At 36.5% G+C, this 16,085-nt stretch overlaps 1 protein-coding gene and 1 long non-coding RNA gene across 2 annotated transcripts in view; both read left to right on the plus strand.

The window, feature by feature from the left end:
- LOC127551671 (uncharacterized) overlaps positions 1 to 16,085 on the plus strand; it is a 685,686-nt gene that overhangs the window by 579,451 nt on the left and 90,150 nt on the right. The window lies entirely within an intron of this gene.
- GPR26 (G protein-coupled receptor 26) overlaps positions 11,300 to 16,085 on the plus strand; it is a 45,953-nt gene continuing 41,167 nt past the window's right edge. The window contains exon 1 of the mRNA XM_051981606.1: positions 11,300 to 12,461. Coding sequence (XP_051837566.1) covers positions 11,794 to 12,461 — 668 coding nt within the window. The 5' untranslated portion in view covers positions 11,300 to 11,793. The remainder of the gene's footprint in view (positions 12,462 to 16,085) is intronic.

Consider the following 16,085-nt stretch of genomic DNA (forward strand, 5'->3'; position numbering starts at 1 on the left):
TTATAGTGTTAGGTAGATACTTTCTATCTATCTGTCATCATTATTCTTATAATTATTATTGTTGTTATTGTTTTTATAATGCTGAACGCTTTTGCATCTCTAATATCAATTCAACTATTCATTATGATTTCTTAAATAGCCTTTTATTTTTCACTTCCATTTGGTTACATTCCATGTATCCAACATCTTTTATGTACAGGCTACAATGCTACATGTTGCAGGATATGCAAAGATAAATAAGCACCATGTGTTTCTGAAACATAACAGGGAAGATAAACACAGACACAAATAATTACAGAATAGAATAGAATAAAGGCATAAAAGGTCCAATTTGCATTTGTGTTATTGATGATTTGTCCTTTCTCCTTTTAGATTAACAACTTTTCAGTAGCAATGCATCTTATAAATGTTTGTATTCCCTACTATACATAGCATAGGACCTTGAAGTTCCTTAGTAAATAAATATTTGTTGAAAAATGCTTCTTTCATCTGTGACACTTCTTGTTCATTTGTAATTTTAAAAGACCATACATTTTGGTAGTCCTATAAGTTAGGGTTAGTTTTCCCTTATTAACATGCCTTCTTTTTTCCATGTCATTTTGGCTGAACATTTTAATGAGACTACCCCAGAACTGATCTGTAGTTGAATTGGTGACAGTTTGACAAGGAGGCTCTTCACTGGGTAAAAAAATAAATCCCCAAATGAACATATATTCTGAGGTCAAGAAACATCAAATTTAGCAGTGTATACTAAATTGCTAAGTTTTAATAAGGTACATCCTGGAATCCAGAGTTTGGAACAGAAATGGCAACAATGAAATGGTAATGTTAACCTAATGGTTAGAAAGAATCTTCATTCTCCTACTCTCATTTATAATTGGTATCTAACATAAATGCAGTCTGCTCAGTATGGAGCCTACTATATTAGTGTTCTCCCTTCTCTCCAAATTAATAGAATGGAGCCCTTATAAGTGACTGATGTCTGGGAAAGGTCTGATATGGCTACCAGAAGAAGGGTAACAGTGTAGTACCAGGTTTTTACTGTCAATGACTAAAGAGAAATAGCTTTGACTGACAAAATTACCAAAGCTTTATGGTAATGAATGAGCTATATTACAACTGGATTTTAAGGTGCTATCATTTTGTAAATAAAAAGAGGGCTACATGGGAGTGAAGGCTACTTTATATTTGCATTTGGTTTGATAGGTTACTATGGCCAAAGAATTCATCAACTTGTATTAGACTGCTAATAATGAGTCTTTCCATACTTAGCCAGGCTGGTCTTCAGCGTTCATATTGTCTAATACTGGGGCCATACTCAAAGCTTTTCATTAATTGTGAGATCTTTGTGAACAAAAAAGTTTTTTGCTCTTCTATGTGTCCTCAATGCTTAGCATAATTCTTAATACATAGTAGACACTTAATAAATGCACCTTGACTTGACTTTCAAGCAAGGTGACATAACTTTGAGAACCAAAGATCATTGCAATTCCATAATGAGACATCAATGTAAGGCTTTTATGATTTAATTTCACAAAGGAGTTTGCCATAAGATTATTTTTATATTTCAAACCTTACAGTGAATCATTTAAAACAAAATTCAGTTTTTAAAAAATGGATTTATATTCAACTCCTCGGAAATATATTTGCCTTATAGTTCAGGGCACACAGATATCAGGGCAAAAAATACTGGTCAGGTCTTGATATAATAGATGATTAAATCTTAAAGCAGGCATCTTTCTAGTCAGTGGCTAATAAGATGCCAATTTCTAGGTTTTAGGTTTCCCAAAATAAAGTAAGGCATACCCAAAGTCAAAACATAATTAGTTCTGGCTATTTTGGGGAACAAAGAAGGGATCAGAAATAAAGTCACAGGCAGTGATCCTGTGTTTGTTTCTAAACTGTGTAACTCTCGGGATTCTTAACTTTCTTTGAATCATAAAGTTTTAGTGCTTGGATGGTGTTGGAATCCTTACTAACTGCTAACTAATTAGAGTTGATCTAATCTTACAAGAAGATGTTTTGGGCAGAACCTGAAACAAGGTACTAAGTAGAACTAATTAATACAAGGCTTGTGTTCACACCTTTACTCATTAGAGTTCAATGAGTTCACACTTCCCTTGAAGCTTTTTGGGCCAGAGAGCACTATGGGAGAAAACCCATAATCCCTCTCTCTGGAAGGAGCATAAATAGGCCAATGGGCCAGTTGAAGAAGTTCTTCAGAGTGAAGACGCTACAAATCGAGATTTCTCCGCGAATGACATGAAGAATGGAGCTGGCTGGAGGCTGAAGAAAGCAGAGGCAGAGGCTGAAGGACCAGACCTTTGGATTTGAAGACATTCAGAGAGAGCTCTTGGAACCAAGCAGAGAGATAGGCCTCTAAGCTAACCGGGCTATATTGGAGATAATAAAAGATCTGAACTTTTATCACCTGGCAGTGTTTTGAGAAGAAGAAGCTTACCACAGGATGGTATCTTTGTAAGGTATGTGTCAAGTTACACACATCTATTACATTCCTACCGTGTGTTGGGCACTGTGCTAAGCTCCAGGAATACAAAAAAAAAAAAAAAGGCAAAAACCAATCCCTTTTCTCAAAGAACACACCATCTAAGATGACAACATGAAAACTATGTACAAATAAAATGCATTTGGGGTAGATTGGAGATAAGTAACAAAGGATACTAGCATGAAGGAGTATTAGGAAAGGGTTAGTGGGTTTTTTTCTGTAATCTGAACAAAGCCAGAGATGTCAGGAAATGAAGACCACTCAAAATAATGGGGGCAGTCAGTAAAAAATGAAAATGCTGTCAGGAGATGGAGGGTCATATATTAACTTCTTACCTGTATATTGCATTAAAAAGTAAACATAGCATCCTTTGACAATACTCTTAAACAAGGTTTGATTTAGATTGGAATCAGATTTAGAGTTTGTCAGCAATATCTATTCCTCCTCAGAATCTGAGCAATTCTGTCTAGCTCCCTAGAGTTCTTTTTTATTGCCCATAAACAAAAATACAGATCCCTTTCCATTGAAGTCCTTACTCTCCTAGGATTCACAGGTAAGAACTAGCTTTATGGATCTAGACCTTAGTGGGTAGATTTCCAGGAAAATCTATCAACTCACATATCTAATTAAAAGACAGTGGAATCCTAACATTACAGGTGAGAAATTTCCTCAGGTCACATGTTCTTGTGTGAGTTCTAAATGAAGAACACAGAAATTCTACTAAACAATATTTGTTCCTCATTAAAGCATCAGGAATGGGATGTTAGTGTCAAAGCATACTTGTTACCCATTTTTATAGATCACAGCTCTTATTGAGAAAGAGACCATCAGCTGAGAAAAATTGATCTTGCTTTCATATCTATAGTTGTTATTTTCCCCTGTTCAGTGTCTAGACATTTACACTTTTCCTGTCTGAATATTTTAAGGAATTATTAGCTAGATGATCTTTGGCAAGTAATATAAGTTTTATTTCCTCAATTTCCTTATCTCAAAACTGAGGAAGTTGGAGTAAATGAACCAGAACACTATTCCTTCAATTTCTGAGTCTCATGACAGTTCCCTCCCCTATATGTCCTTGTATGTGGGCATGAGATTTTTCCAACTTTATGACCATCTGTGCCGGTGTTATGAGGAAGAAAATAATGAAAGAAGGGAGACAACTGTCAGACAAATATTACTGATAGATGGAAGGCACAAAGAACTTCAGTTGAATCCCTGCTCCCAAAAAATAAATAACAATGAGACCATTCAAAGTAGCAGATAGCACACCTGGGTAAAAGGAAGCAACTACTTGGATTATATTTTTCTTTCTACTCTTCCTCTGTATGTCATAATTCTTTACCATCAGGACCTTGTCTGTGATCTTGGGGAAAAAAAAAAGGAATATCACAATTCCTCCTTCCCTTATGCATAACAATCAAACCTCCAGGTGTGTTTTTTCCCTGAATGTGACAAATGTATTTCAGTTGAAAGAAAAGTAAGGTTTATATATATAGAAACAGTTGAATTACTCACATTATGCCTTACTTTTCACAACAAAGTCTAAGTGTATTATTACACCTATCTTTCTGCAATACCCATAGAATAATGAGATAATTGAACTTAGAAAAAGGTCATAAGAGACACACAGCATTCCCTGGCTAGTGAACTTGTGTGCATTATGTTTTCCTCCTGTCTCCAAGGCAACTCTACCATTCACCTAAAGTTAGTTGCTCGGCTGATTACATGAAAGCATTGAAAACTCACTTTTCCCCAATTGGAAATACTTTCCTTGACTAGACCTTCCTAGTCATTTGGTTCATAATGCTCTTGTATAAATGATGGTCTGTTTGATATAACATCTATCTATTTATCTATCAACTATTTATCTATATCTATCTCTATCTCTATATCTCTGTGTGTATATATGTATATAAATATATCTCTGTGTGTATATATGTATATATCTATATGTATATATCTATATTTGTAGATATATAGATAGTCTTAAACAATACTGCTAATCATGATTTGCCCTCTATCAGGGCAGAGGCTAAGTCATTCATTCATTTTATCTATTTTTACCAATAAATTTTCCAAATACGATGAACTTATTTCTCAAGTACAATTTTTTGAGCCCCCACAAAAAATATAGCATTAAATAATAGTGGAACTAACAAAGATTATATTATGATCCTTATTTTTTTCCAGGTAAAAATAAACTGATAATGCAAACACAGTGTTGAAAGAGTAGTTGATTGTGATTTGAGAACCTGGGTTTAGGTTCAATTTTTGTCACTATATATTATGTTATAGAAACAACACTAGCATTTCTGTCAGGATTAATTAGAGAGAGAAAACTTGAGACAGGAAAAACAAGTAGAAAATTATTATCATAGTTAAGATAAGAGATGACTAGGAATGTTGCAGTGGTTGACTATGAGCATAAAGAAGGGGATGATAAGATGTGAGACACAGTGTAAAGATAGAAGCAATGACAATTGCCAACTGTTTGGACACTAGTGCTGCTGATATTAAATGTGAAGGCCATTATACCATAGATTCAGAACTAACTAGAAGAGAGAAAAGAGTCAAGTAAACAAACATATATTAAACACTTATTCTATGCCAAGTGAAGCTGTGAGAATAGAAATACAAGCAGAAAGAGAGATCTTGTCTTCTAGCAACTTATGTTCTATTGGGGAAAAAATAACACATAAATGGAAACTGGTAGGGGTTAGGAGTACTCTCTATGAGGGCATTGTAGAAAAAGGCTAAAAAGCCAATTGTGCAGCATGGACTGTATTGAAAACATGGCTGACCTGATTATCTTCCTTAAAATGGAGGTTCCAGAAGGAAATAGCCAATTAGAGGAAGAGTTCTCAGGAGGCCTTGTATTGTAATGTGACAACTATAAGAGTAATAAACTTGGAAGGTGCAAGGATTTCTGTGACATCATAAAAAAAAAAAATCCTAAGGATCATGGTTCAAGCTCAGGTCTTATCCTTCTAAATTCAATGTCCTTTCTTTTGTCTGTATTATGCTGCTTTAAAAAAAGATAAGGGGGTGAGGGGGAAGCATAGCTACTAACCTCACAACAAACACATGAAGAAATAGCTTATTTGTTTGTTTTTCATTAAACTGAAGGTTGATGTCAACTTGTTTTCTTATCACTTAACTCTTTTTTATAGGAATTGAATACATAAAAATTTCTGGTTAATTGGGGATTTCAATCAATTGGATATCAAATAATTAAGGCTAACCTTTCTAAATTTACTCTCACAGCCTAAAAATCCTCTGGATATAAAAATATATAGACCTTATGATTGACTGACCATTAAGTGGCTTTCATGAGTAGATTATACAGTAATTATTACCAGATTCATTGGTTCTTTCTGCCTGACATAATTTCTTGGGGAATAGAATGGTGGAGTGGGACCAAGATATTACAGTCAAGAAGCCTAGACTCCACTTCTAGCTCCTACACCTAGTAATTGTGTGACTATGGGTGAAATTCTTTGCCTTTATGAGTCTCATTTGCACTAGATGATCTCTAATGTTCCATCAAATTCTGAATCTGTGTTTTTGTATAACTGTCTCTGTTTCACTTTCCTCAACTCTAAAATAAAGATATCATGTACTACAAAGAGTATTGTGAAAAACAATATAAAAATAAATGGTGTGTTGAAAAGAACAATGGTAGTGGAATTTGAGAACCTGAGGTCAAATTCTGCCTTTTACATTTACTACCTGTGTAACTGTAGACAAGTCCACTAGACCCTCTCTTCTCCTACCTGTGGGCTAAGATCCTTGGTCCTCTTTGAAAATGAAAGATGAAAAGTAACAACAGCTATGTAGAGTAATGGAAATAACATTAGATTTGAAGTCGGGAAGACCTGAGTTTGAATCCTGTCTCAGAAGCTTAATAGTTGTGTGATTCTGGGCAAGGTGATTAACTTTTGTCATCCTCATTTTTATTATCTCTAAAGTGGAAATAACAGCATCCCCTTTTATTTAGTAACATGTCAAGCATTTTACAAATGTTAAGGCAATGTATAAATTCTAGTTATCATCATAACCTCATCATTACATGTTAATGACATTAAATAAAAAATCATTTATTCTCAGAAGAGATTTTCCAAAATCATAAAATTTGTAAAAATTATTTAACTTCCAGATTTTGGTCCCATGGGTTCTAATGGTGATGTGAAAATGGTAATTTACAAAAAAGTCTCCTCTGATGTGATAATGTTGAATCTCTCTCTCTCTCTCTCTCTCTCTCTCTCTCTCTCTCTCTCTCTCTCTCTCTCTCGTTATCTCTCTCTGTCTCTTGTGCCTCTGCCTCTGTCTTGTTGTCTCTCTTTCTCTGTGTTTCTCTCTGTTTCAGTTTCTCTCTCTTTATCTGTATTGTGTGTCTGTTTTTCTGTGTTTCAGTCTCTGTCTCAATCTCTCTGTTTCTCTTCCCCATTTCTGTCCCTGTGTCTCTCTCTGTCTTTGTGCTTGTCTGTCTGTCTGTCTGTCTGTCTCTTTCACACACATACACATACACACATATACTCATCACTATGTAGAAGCTGGCTATAGCATGGGGAAATTATGGTAATGGAATCTCAAACAAAAACTCAAATCATACCCTACTCTGATTCTTTCCTTTCTCCAAAGGAAATTCCTCTCTTTCAGAGTTCCCTGTTCAAACCATTGTAAGGGTCACAAGATTAAGAATATTATTAGTGGAGATCAGAGGAGTAGAAGTCTGCTAGACTTGAAATCAGAAAGACTTGAGTTCAAAGCCTGTTACAGATATTTATGAGCTGTTTGACCCTGGCCAAGTCATTTCAACTTTACCAGTATGTTTTCTAATCTGTAAAATGAAGTTATTTACCCCACAGTATTATTGTGAGAATAAAATGTGATATGATGTATAAAATGTTTTCCAAACCTTAAAGCACTTTATAATTGCTAATTATTATTATTTATGAACCACAATCTTCATTTTTTTCCAACTGTAAAATTAACCTCTAATTTTCCTTGTAGCACTATATATCTGATTCTGTTACATTGAGTTAATTTGGTTATAAGCAATGTCTCTTTAAATTAAAATCAGCATTGGTTTGAAAGTAAGGGGCTGAGAGGAAAGTGGGGTATCACCATTCCCAGTCAGCAAATATTTATTGAGTGCTTACAGAATTTGAAGTCAGCTAAAGCCCCAAGTTGAAACCTAGGACAAGAAATGTGTAAAAGTATCTGATAACCCAGAGATCCTTAGTATGTTTCCTGCACTATCTGTATATTCCAGAGGAAAAAAAATAACAGTTATCTATTTCTAATCACTGAGCCTAGAATTTCACTGTAGCTGAACTGAATGAAGGATAGCAGTTAGTTCACTTAATTACCAAAAGATAATAGCCCATCAAGAGTTCCAAAAAGCTTCATTGGAGTAAGGCTATATAAAGAGTAGGGTAATCCCAGGGCTATATTTCCATCTATATTTTATATATACTTAACTTATGCCTGCAATGTACCTAACCCTTTTTTGCACGAGTGGTTAAATGCTGATATTAGATCTCAAGATAGATTTTGAAAAACAAAATTCAGATCCCTCTGAAATGGTTTACAGGAGATTTAAGGAAATCCCACCTAAAGACAGCCCTATGAAGATGAAACTTCAATATGTTTTTACTACGTTTTATTCAAGAACTGTGAGTTTATCCTCCATCTTTTGTGCAGCCTGTATAGTTCTCAAAGGTCCTACTCTGATGTCTCATTTTTATGCAATGGAACTGACCAATTGTCACACAGGCTTTGGGTAGATACAACCAAAATAGAAAAACTTTTATATACAATACCCATGATTTTATCAGAGAACCAACTTGGCCAGTTCACTTTTGAAAACTTCATCTTCAGGTTTGCTACAAGGTAATTGATGAATTTTTTTGTCCCAGCTCTTCCCAGATGGCCTAGCATATAGAATTCTGGACTTGGAGACAGAATTCTAGGCTCTAAAACTAGGTATGTGATCAGAGGCAAATCTCCTCAGTACATTTCAACAAGCAATTATTGCACATCTGCTATAAGTTAGATAGTGGGTATTCAAAGACAAAAACATGAAATAATCCTTGCCATTCTAGTCACGCAAGGGGACATCATAAACACAAGATAAGAAATACAATATATACTCAAAGTAGCTACAAAGTCATTTCAGGTAGGAGCACTAAGAATTAGGGAGAGAAGAAAAGAATTTCCATAGGAGGTAGTACTTGAGCCATTGAATGAAACAAAGTTCCAAAAGGCAGAGGAAAGAAAAAGAGCATTCCAGGAATGAGAGAAAAACTTGTCCAAAGGCATGGGGACAGGAGAGGGAATTCCATGTGTGGGAAGTACCAAGTGCTGCAATTTGACTGGAACTTGGATTCTTGAGAAGAAATAATTAGCCTTTAAAAAGCTTAGGATTAGTTGTCAAAATAATTTGCAATTTATTGCAGAAGTGATGGGGAGTCATCAAAACTTCTTGAATAGAGCAGTAGTGTGTTTAGAACTATGCCTGAAAAATATCAGTTTGGCAGCTATTACAATTATTTATGCAAAAGGGGATGAGGACATGCACTAGAGTAGTGATTGTGCGAGTGGAAATATATGGTAAGATATAATAAAAATTGTGAAAGGAGTACAATAATAATACATAACAACTTACTGGATATGGTTGGTAAGAAAGAGATAGAGAGAGTGATGAATCTGAACATCTCAGCTCACTTTCCATAGTTTTAAAATAGAGATAATAGCCCCTACCTCACAAAAGTGTAAAGCTTGAATGAGATAAAGTACTAAAGATAAAACTTTAAATTACTCAATGTGAGCCATTCTTATTTTCTTTATTACTTTTATTATTATTATTATTATTATAAAAGGTACCAATATAGAGTTCCATGTGTTAAGTGTGTACTACAGTTAAGAGTGTTCCAGATTTGGAGAGAAGAAAAAAAAAGATGCACATTAGTAAGTCTCAGGGGACATGGGAGGGTATGAAAACCTAATTTCCTGATCATGACAATTCTATATACATATATGGACATAAGCACATGAAAAAAATCAGTTTCTTTTAGTGGAAGAATATCAAATGTGGTATAGGAGATACAGGAAGACTGATTCTAAATACTATTTTGGTCATGATAAAAATCCAAGAAAGTAAATTCTTTAGTGTTCATTTTCTTCTAGAGTAAATGTTACACTGTAGAAGAGGATTTGCAGTCAGAGAGCCTAGGTTTGAATTCTACCTACTCAGCAATTATCTTTGATCTCAGAATAGTGACTAAACCTGAAACCATAGTTTCCTCTTGTAAAATGAAGGGATTGGACTAGATGAATGTTAAGGTTCCTCCCAGGTCTGTGATAATGCTTCAAATATTATTTGAGGCTAGTGATGTGTGATCCAGACAATAATCCCCATACTTGAAGTCAGTAAGGCCTGATAAGGTACAAGAAGCCAATAAGATCTCTCTGTGTGGAAGCTTTATTTTTCTAGACATAAAGGAAGAGGTTCATTCTGCTATAGGGGCTTTTCCTGAATGAGCAAGCATATGCTTCCAGAAATTGAATCAACCTTTCCCTAATGCTGTTTCTTTTGAGAACGTCCCAAAGTGAGTACTCAACCCAATAGTTGCTTCTCTATTGTTAGCAAGCAAAAAAAAAAAAAAAAAAAAGACCACTGGTACTATTTTGTTTCTGCTATAATCTGTAGTAGGGGCAGCTATGTTGATCTTCAGCCCTTTTCTGTAATGCTACACCTTCATTTCCTTTACCTTCTATGGGGAGATCTCTAGTGAAGAATACAGGGTACATTATATAATCCACAGAGCTTTCACACAATAGACAGAAATGAGCTCTATAACCATATGAACAAGAAATCTGTGTGTTTGATGCTGAACAGAAAATAGTCAGATCAACTTGCTCATTAACCCTAGCTACTGTGTGCTGTGGTAGGGGGTGGGGATGGAGCATTTCACAATAGCACTCCCAGGGAGATATGTTTTAGAATTGTATTTTTGCCCAGATCCAAGGCAATAATTAAGATTTCAGATCAAAAGAATTTTTCACTTGCAGAATTGCATAGCCCCACCCCCGACACACATATATGAACAATTCCCTTCCTTTTGACCCAGGTTTCCAAAAAGGAGGATTTCAGTTCATCTGAGTAGTGGGTAGCCTAAGTATTGTTCCTGAAAGGATGAATAGCCAGAATGTGTGGGTTATTTTTGCCAGTAAAGATGAGGACTCGCTGAAATCCTATCCTTTTAGAGCAAGTCATCCATTAAAGGACCTGAGGTTTGTTCTCCCCAGCTCAGCTTGACAAGCAAGGAAAAGCCTTGGCAGAAACTGTCAGAGAGTGTGCAACAGCTGTGGGGAAAGTCTGATGGCTGGGGTGAGTGGGAACTGAGACATCCCACCCTAGAGAGTGCATGAGATTGCTAAGTAATTTCATTCAGCCCTTTTCATTGCTTTTGAGGACACCCTCCTCACTGAGTTTTCTTTGGTACAAGATGGGGGTTGGGAAGCTGGGGAGTGAAGGAAGAAGGTAGCCAATTATTCTGAACTGAGCAGAGAGAGAGAGTGTGTGTGTGTGTTTGTGTGTGTGTGTGTGTGTGTGTGTGTGTGTGTGTGTGTGTGTGTGTGTGTGTTAGGCGGGTTGTCTGATCAGTTAGGTTAAAAAGCTGGCTAAGAAAAAAGGAGAGAGAGAGAGAGAGAGAAAAAGAGAGAGAGAGAGAGAGAGAGAGAGAGAGAGAGAGAGAGAAGAGAGAGAGAGAGAAGGAGGGAGGAAGGGAGAATAAATATGGGATAAGAGGAGGGGAAAGGAGGAGGGGGAAGCGGAAGAAGAATGAGGAGACCTGCGCGCCAGCTGATAAGGGATCTCAGGAGAGCTTCTTCTCAGAATACCTGCGTTCTCTGGACCCACCCGGTCTAGGGCTGCACCCTACGGTTTCGGTGACAGGCATTCTATTTCTGGCTCCCCTTATCCAATGGAAGGTTAATTGACCCCAAAGCTCCAGGCAACTTTTGTGAAGAATATTTGAGGTGGAAAAAGGAGCAGAGGAAGTGTCCAAAATTGCTGCTCTGTCCGAGAAGGGGAGTAAAGGGAGCAAAGGAACCGGGGATGATGGTTCTGGCCAAGGCAGCAACTACTAAAAGAGGAAAGGAAAGACATACAGAAGAAGTGCTGCTGGAAGTGAGGAGATAAGCTCTCCTCACACTATGCTTCTCAGATGTTCTGAAGGTGTGCCTTTTGCCCACAGGTCCCTCCTCTGAAGGGCCACAACATGAACTCTTGGGACGTGAGTTTAGCTTGCCTGCTGGTGGGAATGATAACTGTGTCGCTGCTGTCCAACGTCGTGGTGCTGATCTGTTTTCTCTATACTCCTGACATACGCAAGCAAGTGCCAGGACTCTTCATCCTTAACTTGACCTGCTGCAACTTGTTGATGACCGTGGTCAATATGCCCTTGACCTTGGCCGGTATGCTTAATAAACAGCAGCCAGGAGGAGAAAGACTCTGTCACATCGTTGGCTTCTTAGAAACCTTCCTGACCACTAATTCCATGCTGAGCATGGCCGCTCTCAGCATAGACCGCTGGGTCGCTGTGGTCTTTCCCTTGAGCTACCACTCCAAGATGCGCTACAAGGACGCTGCCCTCATAGTGGGTTACACGTGGCTGCACTCCATCTCCTTCCCCATTGTCGCTCTCTCCCTGTCCTGGCTGGGATTTCATCACCTCTATGCTTCTTGCACCTTGTACAGTAAGAAGCACGAGGAACGGGTCCCTTTTAGCGTTTTCACTGGGGTTTTCCACGCCCTCAGCTTCCTCCTCTCCTTTGTCGTGCTGTGTTTCACGTATCTCAAGGTGCTCAAGGTGGCCAGATTCCACTGTAAGCGCATTGATGTGATTACCATGCAGACCTTGGTATTGCTCGTGGACATACACCCCAGGTAAGGGGAAAGGGTGAGTCTGGGGATAAGGGAATACAGAAAGACAGGAGAAAGTTTGAGAATAGATCTCTACTGTTTCCAACAAAAAGAGAGCTATGGACATACAAGCAAAGACAGTGTTGCTAAAGGAGATTCAGTCTCTTACTGCCTCTCTGCTCTTGTCATTATCTCCCCCCTTCCCCACCACGGAAGGAGAGATTTCATCTTATTCTTGATTCTCTGGAAGGCTCTGGTAGGTTTTGGGCGAGTTCTGAATTATCATATTAACACCTTTCCTAAATGTGTGATGGTGACATTTGTAATTTGGCTTCCTAACTTTATATATCCTATTGTCTTTTGGTATTTCCAAAGGAGAGATGTCTGTCCTGAGTCTACAGCATGTCTTGTGCTATTGTAACCTATACTGTTCCACTGTTTCTTGAGATAAAAGTATAGGGGACAAGAGCTTGTTAACATAATTAAATTCACTTTTCTACCCAATATAACATTTTAGGGAGAATGCTAATTAAGGTATTCCTGCTTCACTTTACATTTTCTTGTAACAAGAAAGGAGATTTTTAAAAAAAAATGATAAATTCAATGTTTCAACAAAGGTATTACTATAGTGCTTTAATGAATCCATGGAGAGAGCATCTTTGATTTTGTCATCTAGGACCCAAGTTAAGGGGGTGTTGGCTGCGTAACTGTGTGAATACTGACGTAGGCAATGTTTGTGAGCTCTAACAGGAGTAGCCCACACACTTAAAGCTGATGGGACTGATGGTGTCACTTCCTGTGAGAACAGGTGGTGCTGACAATCCTTGAGAGTTTGGCTGTGGGTTAGTGATATATGCAAATTAGCACATTTCTTATAGTCAAGGAGTCTGGAGGTACTTCCTGAAACAAGAAAGAGTTATTGAATTCATAAATCAGGGTCAGATTTCCCACTACAGTCAACTAAAATAGATGTTCAAATTGGAATTGTTTCTATTGCTTAGCTATTGCAGTCTGTTAATGAGAGTTACATTTGAATTTCAAAGTATGAAAGACAAATTTCATCTAGAAGAAAGAACTCTGCATTTATAGGCAGGGAACCTGGGTTTGAATTCCTACTTTTCTATGTTCAGTTTATGTAAACTTGGATTGGTCTCTTTCCCCTTTGGCAGATTCCTTTACTTCATATGTAAAATCATAGAGTTAAACTATGTGATCTTTACTGATTTTGTTGTTGTTGTTGTTATTGTTCAAAATCCTGTGATCTGCACAAGACAGTGTTATCTAGCTGGGGCTCCAGACTAGTCAGTATTTTTTTCTTCAAACCAGAGTCCTCTGGAAATTTTACTGCTGGCCTAAGGCTAAAAGAGGATTGTCCTACCTGACAGAAAGGTAAAAAAGAGCCTAAGGAGTTTGGGGAAAGTCATTGCCTTACTATGGATATTAATAATGATAAAACCAATAACTTATCTGATATGTTTATATGCTTTGTTCAGAAATAATTGTGAGGTTCCTAAACTGTTGTTTTCCCCATTCTACGGATGAGGGGAGTAAAGTTTACCTCAGAGACATTCACACATTTATGCACATAAACACAAGTAGGTGTTGATGTATCTAAGTTTTGATGTATTTTAAAAGGGTATTTCTTTACCAGCAGTAATCATAGAGTTGTTGAATTTTTTGTTTATGTGTGTGTGTGTGTGTGTGTGTGTGTACATGCAAGTATCCATAATTACAGTATACTGTTATGCACATAGTAGGTATTATTAAATAAATGCTTTTTTGGAATCTAGTCTAATCTGACTGCTTTATAAATGAGAAAACAATCAGCACTTGGATTCAAATCCTGCCTCTGACTTTTACTGCTTGTAATCTTGGACACTGCCCTCAACCTTCCTATTTGTGTGTACTGTAAAATCAGGAGATTAACCACATGGTCTTAAATGCCTTCAAATTCTAAAACTATAATCTATGTTTGTGTTTAAAGATGTCAATACTGTCAATCAAGCAAATGAAAGTGATGCAATGTATACTTATTTGTATTTAATTTATCCTCTAATATATTTAACATGTATTGGTCATCCTGCCATCTAGGGAAGGGAATGGGGGGGGGGAAGGAAGGGAAAAATTGGAACAAAAGGTTTGGCAATTGTCAATGCTATAAAAGCACCCATGCATATAACTTGTAAATAAAAAGCTATTAAAATTAAAAAAAAGAAAGTGATGCAAGAGGAAAAAGAAGTCCTTTTATTTCTATCGATAGTTCTAACATTTCATGTTTCATATTTCCCAGCTTGAACAGAAACCTCTGAGGGAGAGGAAGTTCCTTTAGAGAGAAGGTGAAATCAAAACAGAATGTGATTCAAATCTCTGTTTGAGGTCCCAGTAATCATGACATTTCCATGCTGTTCCTAGCAGAGCAAATGGTGGTGGCAGTTGTGTGTGTGTGTGTGTGTGTGTGTGTGTGTGTGTGTGTGTGTGTGTGTGTTCTGATGCTTTCATATTTGTAAGGGACTTTTAGTTTACCATTTTCAAGGAAAAATTAAAACTCTGATAGCCTGACTTTGTTGGCCAAATAATTGTTACAAATTTGATCATTTTGGAAAGTATCTTTGAAAATAAATGGACTTTTACTATCAATTTTTCCTTTGTCTTAGATCATAATTTAAATGTATGTATGTCAGCAGACTAAAAGAATTTATTGTCATTACCATTTAATAATAATAATAACTAGCATAGATATAGGGTTTTAAGATTTGTAAAGCACTTTAGGTATGTTTAATCATTTTATCATCTCAGCTTTGGAAGAAGATGCTATTAGTATACTCATTTTAAAGATGAGATATCAGTCTAAGAGACATGAAGGAATTTATGCAGGATTAAACATCTAGTGAGTATCTGAAGCAGGATTCATTCTCAGATTTCCCTGAATCCCAAGTGCAGTTATCTGTATCTTATATCATCTATATGTCTCATTTTATGAAAAGTTTAAAAACAATCATCAAAATTGAAATGAGAGATGGCCAAAATATTTTACTTAATTAAAATTATATGTATTCACACACATTTTACTGCATCGTTTTCAACATAAGCGATCCATAGTTTTGTACCAAACATATTAATGAGAAATGCCAGTCTATTATTATTCTTAGGTAAGGCCTTCTTGGGATTCAGGTAATTTTATGTAATGCTGAATTGTTTGGCTTCAAATCTGGGTAGTTTCTTTATACATGGTCTTTATTTAGAAGGAGAAAGGATGATAAAGGTAAAGACAAATTGACTCTCAATGAGTCATGGTCCTATCAGCAGATTTGTGACTGAACAGATGCCCTCAATAATTAATTTGGATTCTGGCACAAAGAGTTTCAGTGTTTAAACTAAATATAGTTTAAATGAAGTGAACATCAGCATTAAGCACCTATGAAACTAGATGCTATATTGGGAATACCAGCTTGATGCTAGAGAAATGTAGAGGACAGATATAGCCTGACTATGAGCCTTTCTTAATCATATTCATAAAAAGATGAATTTTCATTCTTTTCAAAGAATGTGGAGCAGAGAAATTTTAAAAATTAGTGTTACTAAAATATTTAGAATGCCAATTATTACTTCCATTTCACCAGAAACATACTCTCACATCAGTCATATTTG

Source organism: Antechinus flavipes, chromosome 2 (genome assembly GCF_016432865.1).
Source record: "Antechinus flavipes isolate AdamAnt ecotype Samford, QLD, Australia chromosome 2, AdamAnt_v2, whole genome shotgun sequence".
Lineage (NCBI taxonomy): Eukaryota > Metazoa > Chordata > Mammalia > Dasyuromorphia > Dasyuridae > Antechinus > Antechinus flavipes.